General features: G+C 39.7%; 2 protein-coding genes across 2 annotated transcripts; both read right to left on the reverse strand.

Moving 5' to 3' along the window:
* Positions 1-945: 945 nt before the first annotated feature.
* LOC139191247 (uncharacterized) lies at positions 946-1,938 on the reverse strand. The gene has a single exon (XM_070811825.1). The coding sequence runs from the start codon at positions 1,936-1,938 to the stop codon at positions 946-948; it is 993 nt and encodes a 330-aa protein (XP_070667926.1).
* A 2,230-nt stretch (positions 1,939-4,168) lies between these two features.
* LOC103455036 (26S proteasome non-ATPase regulatory subunit 6 homolog) lies at positions 4,169-7,989 on the reverse strand. The gene is made up of 8 exons (XM_029092606.2): positions 7,116-7,989; positions 6,894-7,008; positions 6,102-6,192; positions 5,682-5,827; positions 5,369-5,588; positions 5,139-5,247; positions 4,755-4,923; positions 4,169-4,609 (listed from the first exon to the last, which is right to left on the reverse strand). Exons 1-8 carry the CDS (start codon positions 7,249-7,251, stop codon positions 4,435-4,437), a joined length of 1,161 nt encoding a protein of 386 aa, XP_028948439.1. The 5' UTR covers positions 7,252-7,989; the 3' UTR covers positions 4,169-4,434.
* Positions 7,990-12,779: the final 4,790 nt, after the last annotated feature.

Here is a 12,779-nt window from a genome sequence, read left to right on the forward strand (position 1 = left end):
GATCTTAGATTTCCGATCTTGATTGGGTCTCTGCCCATCTGATCTTGGGTTTTCCTTTCCCGTTCGATCTTAGATTTCCCATCTTGATTGGGTCTCTGCCCATCCGATCTTGGGAAAGGCTAGATCTTTGTGTATTCGATCTTGGGTTATCCTTTTCCACTCGATCTTAGATTCTCGTTCTTGATTAGGTCTTTGCCCATCCAATCTTGGGTTGCCTTTTCCCACTCGATCTTAGATTTCCGATCTTGATTGGGTCTCTGCCCATCCGATCTTGGGTTTTCTTTTCCCGTTCGATCTTAGATTTCCGATCTTGATTGGGTCTCTGCCCATCCGATCTTGGGTTTTCTTTTCCCGATCTTGATTGGGTCTCTGCCCATCCGATCTTGGGTTTTCTTTTCCCATTCGATCTTAGATTTCCGATCTTGATTGGGTCTCTGCCTATCCGATCTTGGGTTTTCTTTTCCCGTTCGATCTTAGATTTTCGATCTTGATTGGGTCTCTGCCCATCCAATCTTGGGTTTATACTCTTCAGCTTTAGGCTTTAGTCTAAGATTCGAATGAAGTGCAACTTTATTTATCATACAATAAGGAGATGTCAACAGACATCCAGGGATACACCCTTTGACATGCAAGGAAGACAAGAAGGGTTTTACCCTTCAACATTGCTGGAAACAAAAATTTAGTATACGGAAAACATAAACACGAAAAGCTAAATGTGGTACTTTCTCAAATGAATTGTGTTCCACGGCACGTACTGACCTGTTTCAACGTGCTTGAGTTTATAGGCTCCCTTTCCGAAGGCTTCGGTCACATCATACGGTCATTCCCATATACGTCTAAGCTTCCCTGCATTCAAATCTTTTTTGTTTTCCATGACCTTTCTCAATACCCACTCAAATCTTTCGTGGTAGTGCCCGTTGGAGATGCAACAATAGTTGCGGTGGCCTACTTTGATTGGATAAGTTCCTCTTCCTCTAATCTGATGATTCCATCAGCTCGGGCCATCACCTCCCTCATGTCCAGTGGTGGCGTTTCAATCAATGACCTACGCATCTTTGTTCCAGGCAACACCCCTTCTCGGAATGCCAAAGACGCAGTGTGGGAATCACATTCTTCTAGGGTGGACATCTCTTCAGTGAACCTAGTCATGTAGCTTTTGAGGCTCTCGCCAACATTTTGTTTGGTGCTGAACAAGATCGTGATATCTTTTCTTGGCCTCCGATTGCAGACATATTGAGATATGAATGCTTCGCAAAGCTCTGTGAAACTTCCGATAGACCTCGGTTTCAGTTGTCTGAACCAAGTTAACGATGATCCCGAAAGACTTGAGGGGAACAACTTGCACATGAGGGCCCCGTCGTCTCCTTCAAGCGCCATTTGTTGTTGAAAGTGGTAAATGTGTTCGACGGGATCAGTTGCACCTTCGAATAGCCTAAACTTTGGTTGGGTGAACTTGGCAGGTTTTTTAGCTTTTAGGATGTCCTCTGTGAACGGCGATTTGCGAATCCCTCTGGCTGCTTCCAAGGCAAGTTCTGCCAGGGTCTGGGGCTTGTATCCCTTCACAATCTTCTCAATTTGTTCTCGCAAATCAACATCATTTACCTTTTTCGATCCTTTTCCCCTGTGATCCTCTTCACCCTGATTTTTCGTCACTTCAACACGGTTACTGTATGGCGCGCTACTAGAGCTGCCCCCTTTATCTTCCTCTTTTGCGCGTTGTCTCTTGGTGCCGATTGCACCTTCTACTGCGTTTTTCGCTTCAGCCTTCTTCAACGCCTCCTCTACTGTCTTTTTTGTTTCACGCAATTCCCTCGTTAACCTTCTAAAGTGTTCCATGGTGAGACTGGGTTCACTACTTTGGGATTGAGACCTCGCATGTACTGCTCGAGTCCTCGTATCTTCGGAGGGATTCGGAACTTCTTGTGCGAATCCAGTCATGTTTGTAACTTTATTTTGTTCTTTTCCCACAGACGGCGCCAACTGTTGGAGCGAGATTTCTTACGAGAAGAAATACCTCCACAAATTTGTTGACCGCAATCCTCACGTTCGCCGAATCCTTCCTTGAGGTGTCCCAAAATTATCTTCTTCCGTATCTTGCCCAAGCGGGGTACCTACAAAAGATACTCCGACGCTCAAGTCAGTCGATCGATTTCTATTTTCTGGATCCCCTCGGATTCTCTCTCCCCCCTGGTTCTTTGGCTCATGTCCCTATTTATAGGATTACATACTTGAGGATCAAGTATCACGATCAGTCCTCCTTCCCACTTCCTTAGTGGTCATTTGTCATGTAACTGCATGTTTTGGGAACAAACACCACGACCCGCCTTCCTCTCCCACTTCTCCTCCGTAGTGGGGTAGTTATCTAGGCATGTTCCCTAACGTATATTTATTGTGGGCTTTTTGTCTTGCACAACACTTTGGATGATCAATATGGGCCCATGAGTCGAAACTGGATGTTATCCTCCCACACTATCACCATTGTGATTGTGGGACTGATTTTCTAGAGGTGAGATTTGAATTCTACACCCTCGAATTAGTCTAGATTGTGAATTTGATAAAAAAAAAATGGTTGGGTTTTGGACACTGGTGGGTTTTTGGAAATTTTCCGACCAATAACCAGATTCTAACAAAGTCTGGCCGACGGACGGCGATCGATGTGAGGTAGGAGATGAGCGAATATTTTATAACGACGAAATATTCTCTAACGACGTCAGTATATTTTGTTAATGGCAGGTATATTCCTTCCCTGGCTATATTTTGTTAGGTGACCGAAATTTGGAAGATCCAAGCCAATGGCGACGTAATATTCCACATGTCAGTGACCATTACAGGTACCAGTGCGGTGACGCATGACGGCTACTGGCCGGCGAGTGAAGATGCGTGAAATCCCGTGAGCCCAGTTTTAAGTACTTTCACTGTTTTGAACAAACAAAGGGAATTTTGAGTCATTTCATTAGTATTTATGAGCTTTGAGTAGCATAATGATTAGTATAGTGTTTCATATATAGGAGAGACTTATCCAAGGAGTTTAGCGGCCAGGCCAGGCAAAGCGGCTACAACCCGATGACATATCAGTGAGTGGGCTTTCTTTTCATACACATTATATTTATAGTTTCCATAATGATTTTAATGAATTCATGCCATATTTTTACTTAGAAATGTTACATGTTGAAGTTGGGTAGAGATTTATGAAATTTGGATGTTATGGTCGTACATATTGTACCTGCTCATCATGCATGCTTAAACCAGTGTTTAAGGTACTCGTCCGAGTCAGGACCACCGTCATGTGATGTTCACATCGCACCATTACGCTCACATTAGATTCATTGTAGGTTCCAGCTTGTACTAGTTGCTCTTGCATCTATGGCTCGTATGGGACGCGCTTAGTGCCATCTTCACGTGTATGTAGTACTCGATTGTAGATTATTACACCCATCATGTTCATGTAGCTACTTTTTACATGGACTTGTGTCTGTTTTTTATGAGTACATTGTGTTACACTTGTTGAGATATTTGTGATTTCCTTGTACCCTCAGCATAACTGCTTTTATATTATGATCCTTAACTTTTCATACTTATTTGTAGTATGATCCTTAACTTTTCATACTTATTTGTAGTATGATTTCAGAAACTATACGGTTTTACAGTAATGGGTTATTATGTTACGAAAAACAAAGATTTTAGTAAATCTTTATATTGTCCACTCACACTTTCTGTTTTGCGCTCATCCAGAACTTAGTAGTTAGAATTTGTGACAAGCAACGAAGACTGGTCTAACATCCGTTTCAGTTAATGTTAGAAAATTATTTCCTTTACTGTACTTTTATCTAGGCTCAGACACTGCATGCATTGTTCGTAACAAGGATTCATCCAACAATGCACTCTCACTCTTAATCTAATTTAGTTCTAGACTTTGATTTTAATTTACTCGTACTTTTTACTCATCACTTGCTGTATTCTAGTAAACGACTATAATTTGCTCTGGATTGTATTGGATTCGGTTACTTCTGTTGTATTGCATCTCTATTCTTGTAATGGTTTTGACTAGAATATATGTAATGTTGTTACATGCTATCATATGCTTGTGCATCTTTTATCGAATCCAACGATGCTTCAAACATTGAGAAATTAGGGGGGGGAAAAGCAATTAAACAAAGCAGGCAGCAGGTGTTCCAAGTTCTGGCACCGAGCCAGTTCAATAATTCCGCAGCAAGTGTCAAGAATGCTACGATTTTGCTTCCACAGAGTCAAAAAAACTACGATGAATAACAATTAGAAGAGAAAAGCAGAAACTCGATACAGAGTACTTGAATTCCACATAAATTTGGAGAAAAGGAGAAATACAACTTAGTTTCAACGAATGAGAAGTAAAACGACACAAGTTGCTATGCTCTGAAGTTCTTTGTGACCACGTTCCAAACGCAGAAAGCCTATCTACAGGTCAATGACACGAGATAGCTTCTGGATGCGGTTCAATAAGAAGTCCCCTTGTTTGATGGTTGCTTGGTACAGTGAATTCTTAGCATCCGGACGGTTAGTTTCTAGTACACCAGCAACTTTGTCAATCTTGCAATGAAGCTTCCCTGCCGCAATGAAACGAGACAACTCCCTGTATATAGTAGAATCGGTTATGTTTATGCAGAAAGCAAGTATACGTAAAATACTTGACAACCACTTCATCACTAAATCAAGGACCAGAACTCACAACATAAAATAAACCTCAAACAAGGTAACCATAAGACTCGGTAACTTACAGATCAATGAAATCCACGGTCACGCCAAATGCTTTAGCCATTGCTTCAATAGTAACACTCTTGTAGGATTCCAAGAACTGGGAATAAACAACAGTTCGGATCTCCCTCATGTAATACCGGAAGTGTGGGTGCAAATAACGGTCCAACTTTATCTGCTCTGTCAGGCCAGCTGAAAAATAAAAAAGAAAAGAAAGAAATTACAACTACGAAATGTTGGTTTGGTTGAAATACGACCGGACCAATTAAAGTTCCGGTAGCTCAGGAAAATGCAAAACTGAAGCACATTATATAGTACAACCAAAGGTCTAATATCATGCAGCCATATCATGCCAGACAATAATCACTGCATAGATATCTTATGATTTAAGTTAGTTGTCTACTTACCAAATGCTTTGAAAAATGATTTGTATTGGCAATCATAAAGAGAGTTCAAAAACTCTGTAAGGTACGGAATCTTCCCAATCACTGTCAATATCTCTGGAGCATCCACGACCTGCAACATATTGTTCAAAATTATTAATTTCTTGTAAGAACACTCATTAATTGACACAATGGAGGAAACATATAAAACAGGAAAGCGAAATCACAAAGCATGCAGTAAGAAAGCAGTTTACCTTTTGTTTTAAAGAAACTCTGTCCAACGATATAATGCTCGTAAGGACGGTATAAAATATGAAGATGTCATACGGAAATATTTCATAAGTGGTGAAGGTAGAAATCGAATCCAAGAACAAATCAGCAGCCTTCTTAAAATTCCGAGTGGACATGCAGTACAAGCCTTCATACACCTTCAAACGATTCTTCCTTTCCCAATCACCTCCCTCTTCAAATAAGCTGCCATCATGATACAATGGTTACAAACAAAGCTCAGCTACCAAATTTAGAACCAAAAACTGCAGCTCATAAATCCACGTCACTACTACTTACTTCTTCGCTTTGTCAATACTCTTAGAAATGAGGTCAAAATCCATGTAAAAGAAACCAAGTTGCAGTGTATGGAAGACCAAGTCCATCTTTTGCCCAACTGCAACTGTCTTGCTTTCCGTTACTTTGAGTTGTTCCAATGCTTTCTCCTAGGTTCATACGGGAAGAATTTTTGAAGTCAAACTGAGGCATACCACTAAGGTCGTACCCAGTGCACAAGGCTCCCGCTTTACGCAGGGTCTGGGAGAGGTGAATGTCGGCTAGCCTTACCCCCATTTATGGAGAGGCTGCTCCCAAGTCTCGAACCCGAGACCTACCGCTCATGGGCGAAGGCACTTGCCATCGCACCAAGTGCGACCTCTAAAAGGGGAAAAATAAAATGCAGATATGACTCGTATAACAAATAAGTTACCACTTATCTACCTTGTCGCCAATACGAATGAAAAACAGGGACTTGGCCAAGTGAGCTTCTCGAACCTCACTTTCCCCTAAGTTCTCTTCCGCATCAGCGATCCTAAACAAAGGCAACCAGATAAGCTTCTTGGTAAAGGAAACCACTTTATCATGAAAAAAGTTCATTAAAATTCAAGATCTAATAAATCAAATCAATTGGTGTAATAATAGCACAAATAACAAAGTTCTTCAAACTAGAAAATTCAAACACATCTTGTCATTCCACTTAACCCACTGTGAAAAAAAACCAACGGTTGGCCAACAAAGAACTCATACTCCATTAGCATCCAATCCCACAAAACTATATCACCTGCGTAAAGCCTAATTCAACAAGTTATCTAAGTTCTTTTCTGCCTCAGCAATCCTAAACAAAGCCGACCATATAACTTACTTGGTAACAGAAATTACTTCATTGCAATGGCTATAATAATAGTACAAACAACACTATTTTTCACCATATACAATTCAAACAAATCTTGTCATCCGACTTAATTTACAATAAAACTCCAACGGATTACGAATATGTCAACGAAGAATTCATACCCCATCAGCATCCGATCTCACAAAACTACATCACTTGTGCAAGCCTGGTTCAACAAGTTACCTAAGTAATAGCAAATTTTTGTAGCTTCGTATCTCACAGTGAAGCGTCCAAAGTATAAATTTCAATCCCTAGTTCTCTTTTCGCATAATTCTCAGTAACCAAACACAATCTGGACCAAAATCAAAATTTAAAACGAGAAAAAACAATAAAGAACTCACTTTTCGTCAAGCTTCTTGAGCTCCTCCTGGTTCTTCGCCCTCATCGAGTCCATAACGCCCTGGTCCAGCTCAAGCACCGATTCGGAGACTAGGGTTTCGTACAACGGCGCCATATCTACAAAACATCAAACCGAAACTCAATCCGCGATACGCAAAAACCGAAATTGAAAACACAGGCAATGCAAAAATGGGTTCAATTTAGAGAAAAATCGGCGATCTTACCGTCGGCTTTGACGGAGGTGAAAACCTCGTCCCTGAGTTGGACCTTTTCGATGTCCGGGACATCGGAATGGGAAAGGAGGAAGAGCTTGTTGGCGAGCACAAGGTGCGGCTGCTGCGTCCCCTCTTGGGCCTCCATTTGGAATTGGTGGTGGTGGTGACTCGGGTGAGTTAGGTCTCCGAGTCGGGAATTCTTTGTGCTTTGCTTGAAGGAGGAGGAAGTGAAACGACTGTGTGTTTTGGCCTAGTGAGTATCTTTATTCTCTCTCTCGGTAATTAAGGGTTCAGTCTTTTTCAACACGAAAGGTAAATTAGGGGAAGGAGATGTAGTTAAATTAAGATTTGATAGGATTTGATGGTATTTTAATAGATTTTTAAATTCAAGAGTAGTTAATTAAATTTTACAAGAGGATTTTAAAAGATTTTGAAATTCTGGTCTAGTCAAATTAGAATTTTAAAGAACACATCTAAATCTATGAGTAGTCGATTAAGATTTTAAAAAGTTCATAGAAGTCTAGGTGTAGCGAACATATCAAAGATTTGCTAAGATTTTAATGGGTGAAGGATTTTGATGGATTTGAGAGTAGAAGTATAAATAACAAATGCCATAAATAATCCAACCTTCATCCCAAGGATTTCATTTCAAGAACCAAGGATTCTATCTGTAGAAGAGGAATAATCTTCCTCATTTTTTGGCCCCGCCTGAGAACCTGGTGAACAGCTGATCATCTATACATAACATGTTTCCAAATCCTCATTTCTCTAACTTGCTTTCACCACACCTCATCCCTCCCCATGACCCACCCATTACCATATTGGATGAACAATCCCACCCACGCACTGCTAAAATGGGTTTGATTTTCGTGCTTTGCCTTTATTGGATGAACAATCCCATGTCATTGCAGGTAAGGTTGCGATTAAAACTTGTGAGTGTTTGTTGTTGCTCGAATCCAATACAAATCATGGATGGCATTGAATAAAGATGGACAATTGAGTCACTCTTTGATTACCATGTATGCAAGATGTGGTGAGGGTTTTTGCACGGAAAGTGTTTGATGAAATTATTGAAAGGGATTTGGTTTTGTGTATGACACGTCCGACCTTGATATTTACCAAATACCAATGTAAGCACGTGCTGGCCGACACCGGAAGGTGACAAAGCCATATTAGGATGCATGAGAACTAAGAACAATTAACCGACATAAATAAAACTTGAAAATTTAATTATAATGAATATGCATTTATGGAACGTATTTAGAGCATACAACTAAATCCGAGACACTAAAAAGGAATAATATGAAATTGAATGAACAAGGAGATGGGTCCTACACCGAGAGGACTTGAAGATGCCGATGCGGGAGTGCCTTAACGTCGGGATTGTACGTCTCGATTCTAAGTCCTGAAGGGGCGCAAAACAAAACATGAGTGGACCAAGTTTATATATAAATAATACTGAAACAGTTATTCATCAACGTACTAACCCCCAAAGTTTATGAAAACTCAATAGTATAATATGTAATAAGTTTTCCGAAAACCCTAGCAGGCCATAAAACCTTTGTGTAAAACATATATCGTATATAATGTTGTGTTTAGCCGTAGTATCACAATCGCCCGTAGGCATTACATCTTTTGGCCGAAGCCAATATATAAGTATTTTCCGGCCGAAGCGACCAACCAAATGCCCTGCCGAAGCCCATATAAATATCTTTCGACTGAAGCCACCAACCGAAGCCAATATAAGTATCTTTTGGCCGAAGCCACCAACCAAACGCCCCGGTCGAAGCCAATATAAGTATCTTACGGCCGAAGCCTAAGCCAATATAAGTATCTTCCGGCTGAAGCCACCAACCAAACGCCCGACCAAAGCCAATATAAGTATCATTCGCCTGTTGGCAGTATCATATGAATATCCATTAAATAAGCACATAAAACATAAACATAATATTTCTAATATATATATATATATATATATATATATCTTAAATCGGAGCTCAGTAACTAAAATGTCATATTGTAAAACCACGTTCATCAGTGGGTATATAGTCATCAATCATATATACCACTAAGAACGTAAAGTCGAATAATCATGATAATTCATAAAGCATGAAACCAATTTACTCATAAACGTTTCATAAACCATAGACATAAAATCATGTTTTTCATGTATGCACTTCTAATAGTAAAACATGCATTTTGGAAAGGGGTCCACTCACAAATACTTCGCCGTCAAAGAGTCATGCAAACTGGAGAGGGACGGAAACATCATAAACACTTGCACCTAAGCACATAAAGGTACCAATTAATAAAATTATACTAAATTGTTGAATTTTGGGAAACGGACGTCATAAATGGATTTAAGACGTCGAAAAACATAAAGTGGGATCTCGGGTACCTCTATGTGCCGCTACACGCACCTTCATGCGCTGCCGCATGTGCCGATTTGGGTCGTTGAAAAGTCATCGCTGTAGACGGCGGCGAAGCACAGTATCTTCGGTGGAGACGCGTGTGATCCATGCGTGGGCCAAAACCTGTGTGCTCACGGCCTGGGTTCTGGGATTAGTTCTGGGTTGGGCCGGTTTTCCTTTGGTTTGGGCCTAAGGTAGTTAGGTTTGGGCCCAGGCTAAAGGGTTGGGCTAGGTCTTATTTAGATTTGGGCTTGTAACTGGGCTGGGTTCAATAGGTCACAATTATGGATTGGGCCAAGAGTTTGGGCCAAGTTCTATGGCCCAATAACATTGGGCCGGCTAAGGTTGTGGGTCAGGTTTAACCTATTTTAGTTTGGCTAATTTCTGGGCACAAATTCAAACGCCCATAACTTTTTCGATACTCAACCAATTCAAGTGATTCAAAAATCAAAGTTGTAGTACTTGATGAGATAAAGAGAATGGTACCTTGCACAATGGCTAACTCGTCATGGTTTAGCCAGAAAACGCCTTGAAAATGGCGGTGCTAGCTGGAAAACTAGGAAAAGCTACTCCGAGCTATTTTCTGCGATTAACACATATATACAACTCAAAACAAGCTTTGGTCTAACCCTAAAACATATCCCAAGGATTTCTAGAAGCTTAATAACGTCGAAAAATCACGAAACACGTCGGGGAATACGATGAACAGTGACATCGTCAATGTAGGGTTTCCTGGTGCTTGGCTTAGGGTTTTCGAAGCCTCTCCGTCCAGGTGGTGGTGGTTTGAGGTGGTTGTGGTTGCTCTGTGTGTGTGGTTCAGAGAGGAGATGGAGAGTTTCAGAGAAAGAGAGCTCGGGGAGAGATGAGAGATAAAGAGAATGAGAGAAAGTGAGGGAGAAATATGAGATAGTTGTGAGAGAGAAAGCTCACGGATCCAAAATGAAGAAAGGGAAGGGGGTCGGGAGACAAACCAAAATGAATGGGTCCCACTTGGGCACACCAAATATAAAATAAGGCCCAAAAGCAACCCATTTCAAAATATCTAGTCCAACCATAATGAAAATACCAAAATACCCTTCCGTTCCAAAATCCGTTATATTAATTGGGACGAGTTGTTACAGTGTAATTCCATGATTCCTGGGTATTGCAATATGAGGTGCGCTGGAGATGCGATGAGGGTTGTTCCGGGAAATGAGGGGTGATGGATTTGATCCTAATGAAACAACTTTGGCGACAGTTCTTGAGCATCCGGGGACATGGGGGATTTGAGTTTGGGTCCGTGGGTGGAGAGTTTTGTAGTTGAGGAGAAATTAGAGATGAATTCATATGTAGGCTCTCCATTGATTGGCAGGATAAAAGTTATAAGAAATCCATGGAAAAAATCCATACAAATCCATAGAAATATATAGGTGAAATCCTTATAAATCTATCAAAATCCATATAAGCTTGTAGAATCTATTAAAATCCTTTAAAATATGTCACTTAAAAAAGTCTATTAAAATCCTCTTAAATCCAAGTTGACTACACCCCCTTAGTAAATCAAGGGAAGGAAAAAGTAAAAAAGGGTAATTGTAATGTGTTGTGCCCTATTTTATTGAAGGGAGAGAGTGAGAGATGGTGCGTAAAAGAAAGATGATAGAGTTGAGAAATTTATGTTATGTGCATTTCTCATTACTGTGCCTTTATTTATAGTAGTACAAAATATAATCTACTACTGATTTACAAAATCATACTTGCACTAGAATTTGTGTCACAACATAGTCTTTATTGTGTGTTTTTTTCTTTTTTTTTTTGTGGTCAAACGATAGAAGATATTATTAAATACGTATTGAAAGGTTTACATTTTTGGTCAAAATTTTAGACAGTCATCCCAAGAACGTCGTACCCAATCTATAGTGCCTCTATTCCTCATTATAAATGAAGCCGCTAAGTGAGCCGCTCCATTGCATTTTCGAGAAGCAATAGAAAACTCAATCGACTCCAATTGTTAGCTAATTGTTGGATATCAAAGGTGAACCGGACCAGACCAAACCAGTAAATGCTAAAAATTTGAACTTGCATTTGGGTATATGAGGTTTTCTTCGATTTAGAATACAAAGGTTAAAAGTCATATTTGACTCCAAATTTGGCGATGCAAGTGATTAAAACTCCAATGCAAAGTCAATTTTGAATTTAACTTTTTAATCTTATGTATTAGAGAGAGATTAAGTCCAATTTAGAGTTAAATATAATTGTGCAATGCACTTTTAACTCTAAAGTTAAATATGATTTCACATCATATATGAGATTGTCATTGAAGAATGACACTATAGATTGTCATTGACCACTTCTACACTTTGATCAGAGGTCAGTGACAATAGATTTGAGGGTTGGAGTTGTCATCAATCATCATCGGGCTCTATGACGAGGTAAGAATGGGAGAGGAGAAAGTGAAGAGTAGGAAACGAGAGAATTAATGGGGTGTCTTCAATGTTAACCCTTTTGTTTTTCACGCTAGGATTTCACTATTATGTCGCTCATCTATCTTAATTTTTTCACATATGATGTAGTTGGTGTTATTTTAGATGCGGAAGAATGAAAGAAGGAAGCGCCATTTAATTAAGAAAAGTGACTGGAGAATTTGTAATTCAGGAGTTTAAATATTATTTGTTGCTGCCATATCTAGAAGTGGATGTTTCAGACTTTTTAGGTTGTTCAGATGAATGCTACTTTCATTTGGTGTAACTTTCTCTCGCTAAGCCATAACGCGTTCGTAGAAGAGGTGTTCCTTTCTCCTTCAAAAGTGGCTAGCCAGAAATCCGTCAAAGCAATTCTCTCACAAAAGTGATTTGAGCAATCTTTCATAGAAATCCGTCAAAACTACAAGTAACTAATAAATGAGGTTTTTTATTGTTTGTCTTTTAGATCATGGGTTTTATGTTCATTATTGTTTGCCTTTTGGGGTTTCAAGGGCTTTATTGCTTATCTTTTAGTTTTCTTGAGCAAGCTTTATAGTCTATTTCTAGGCTTGAGCAACCTTTTCATTCAATAAAAATTCAAAAGCAAGAGTTTCTATCACAACTTTTGGTATTTCAAAGTTCTATCCAATGATGGCCGTTCGTGATTCCTATATCCGTAACATTATTCACTGTGTCATTTTCTCCCAAAAATTCTTTTCAGTTCCTCTTGAAATTTTATAGCTCAACCATAAATCTAATTATAAAAAAAAATTGGTTTGAGTAAAGATTCAAAATCCACCCCATCTGATTGACTAATTAAGATA

This window comes from Malus domestica, chromosome 14, assembly GCF_042453785.1.
Source record: "Malus domestica chromosome 14, GDT2T_hap1".
NCBI classification, from domain to species: domain Eukaryota; kingdom Viridiplantae; phylum Streptophyta; class Magnoliopsida; order Rosales; family Rosaceae; genus Malus; species Malus domestica.

Excerpts from the sequence above, each read along its gene's own strand:
- LOC103455036 (XM_029092606.2), bottom strand. The coding sequence starts at position 7,251 with ATGGAGGCCCAAGAGGGGACGCAGCAGCCGCACCTTGTGCTCGCCAAC. Across the intron at positions 5,828-6,101 it reads TCATTCGTATTGGCGACAAG|GAGAAAGCATTGGAACAACT; the intron begins GTAGATAAGTGG and ends GTATGAACCTAG. Across the intron at positions 4,610-4,754 it reads ACCGTGGATTTCATTGATCT|GGAGTTGTCTCGTTTCATTG; the intron begins GTAAGTTACCGA and ends TACTATATACAG.
- LOC139191247 (XM_070811825.1), bottom strand. The coding sequence starts at position 1,938 with ATGACTGGATTCGCACAAGAAGTTCCGAATCCCTCCGAAGATACGAGG.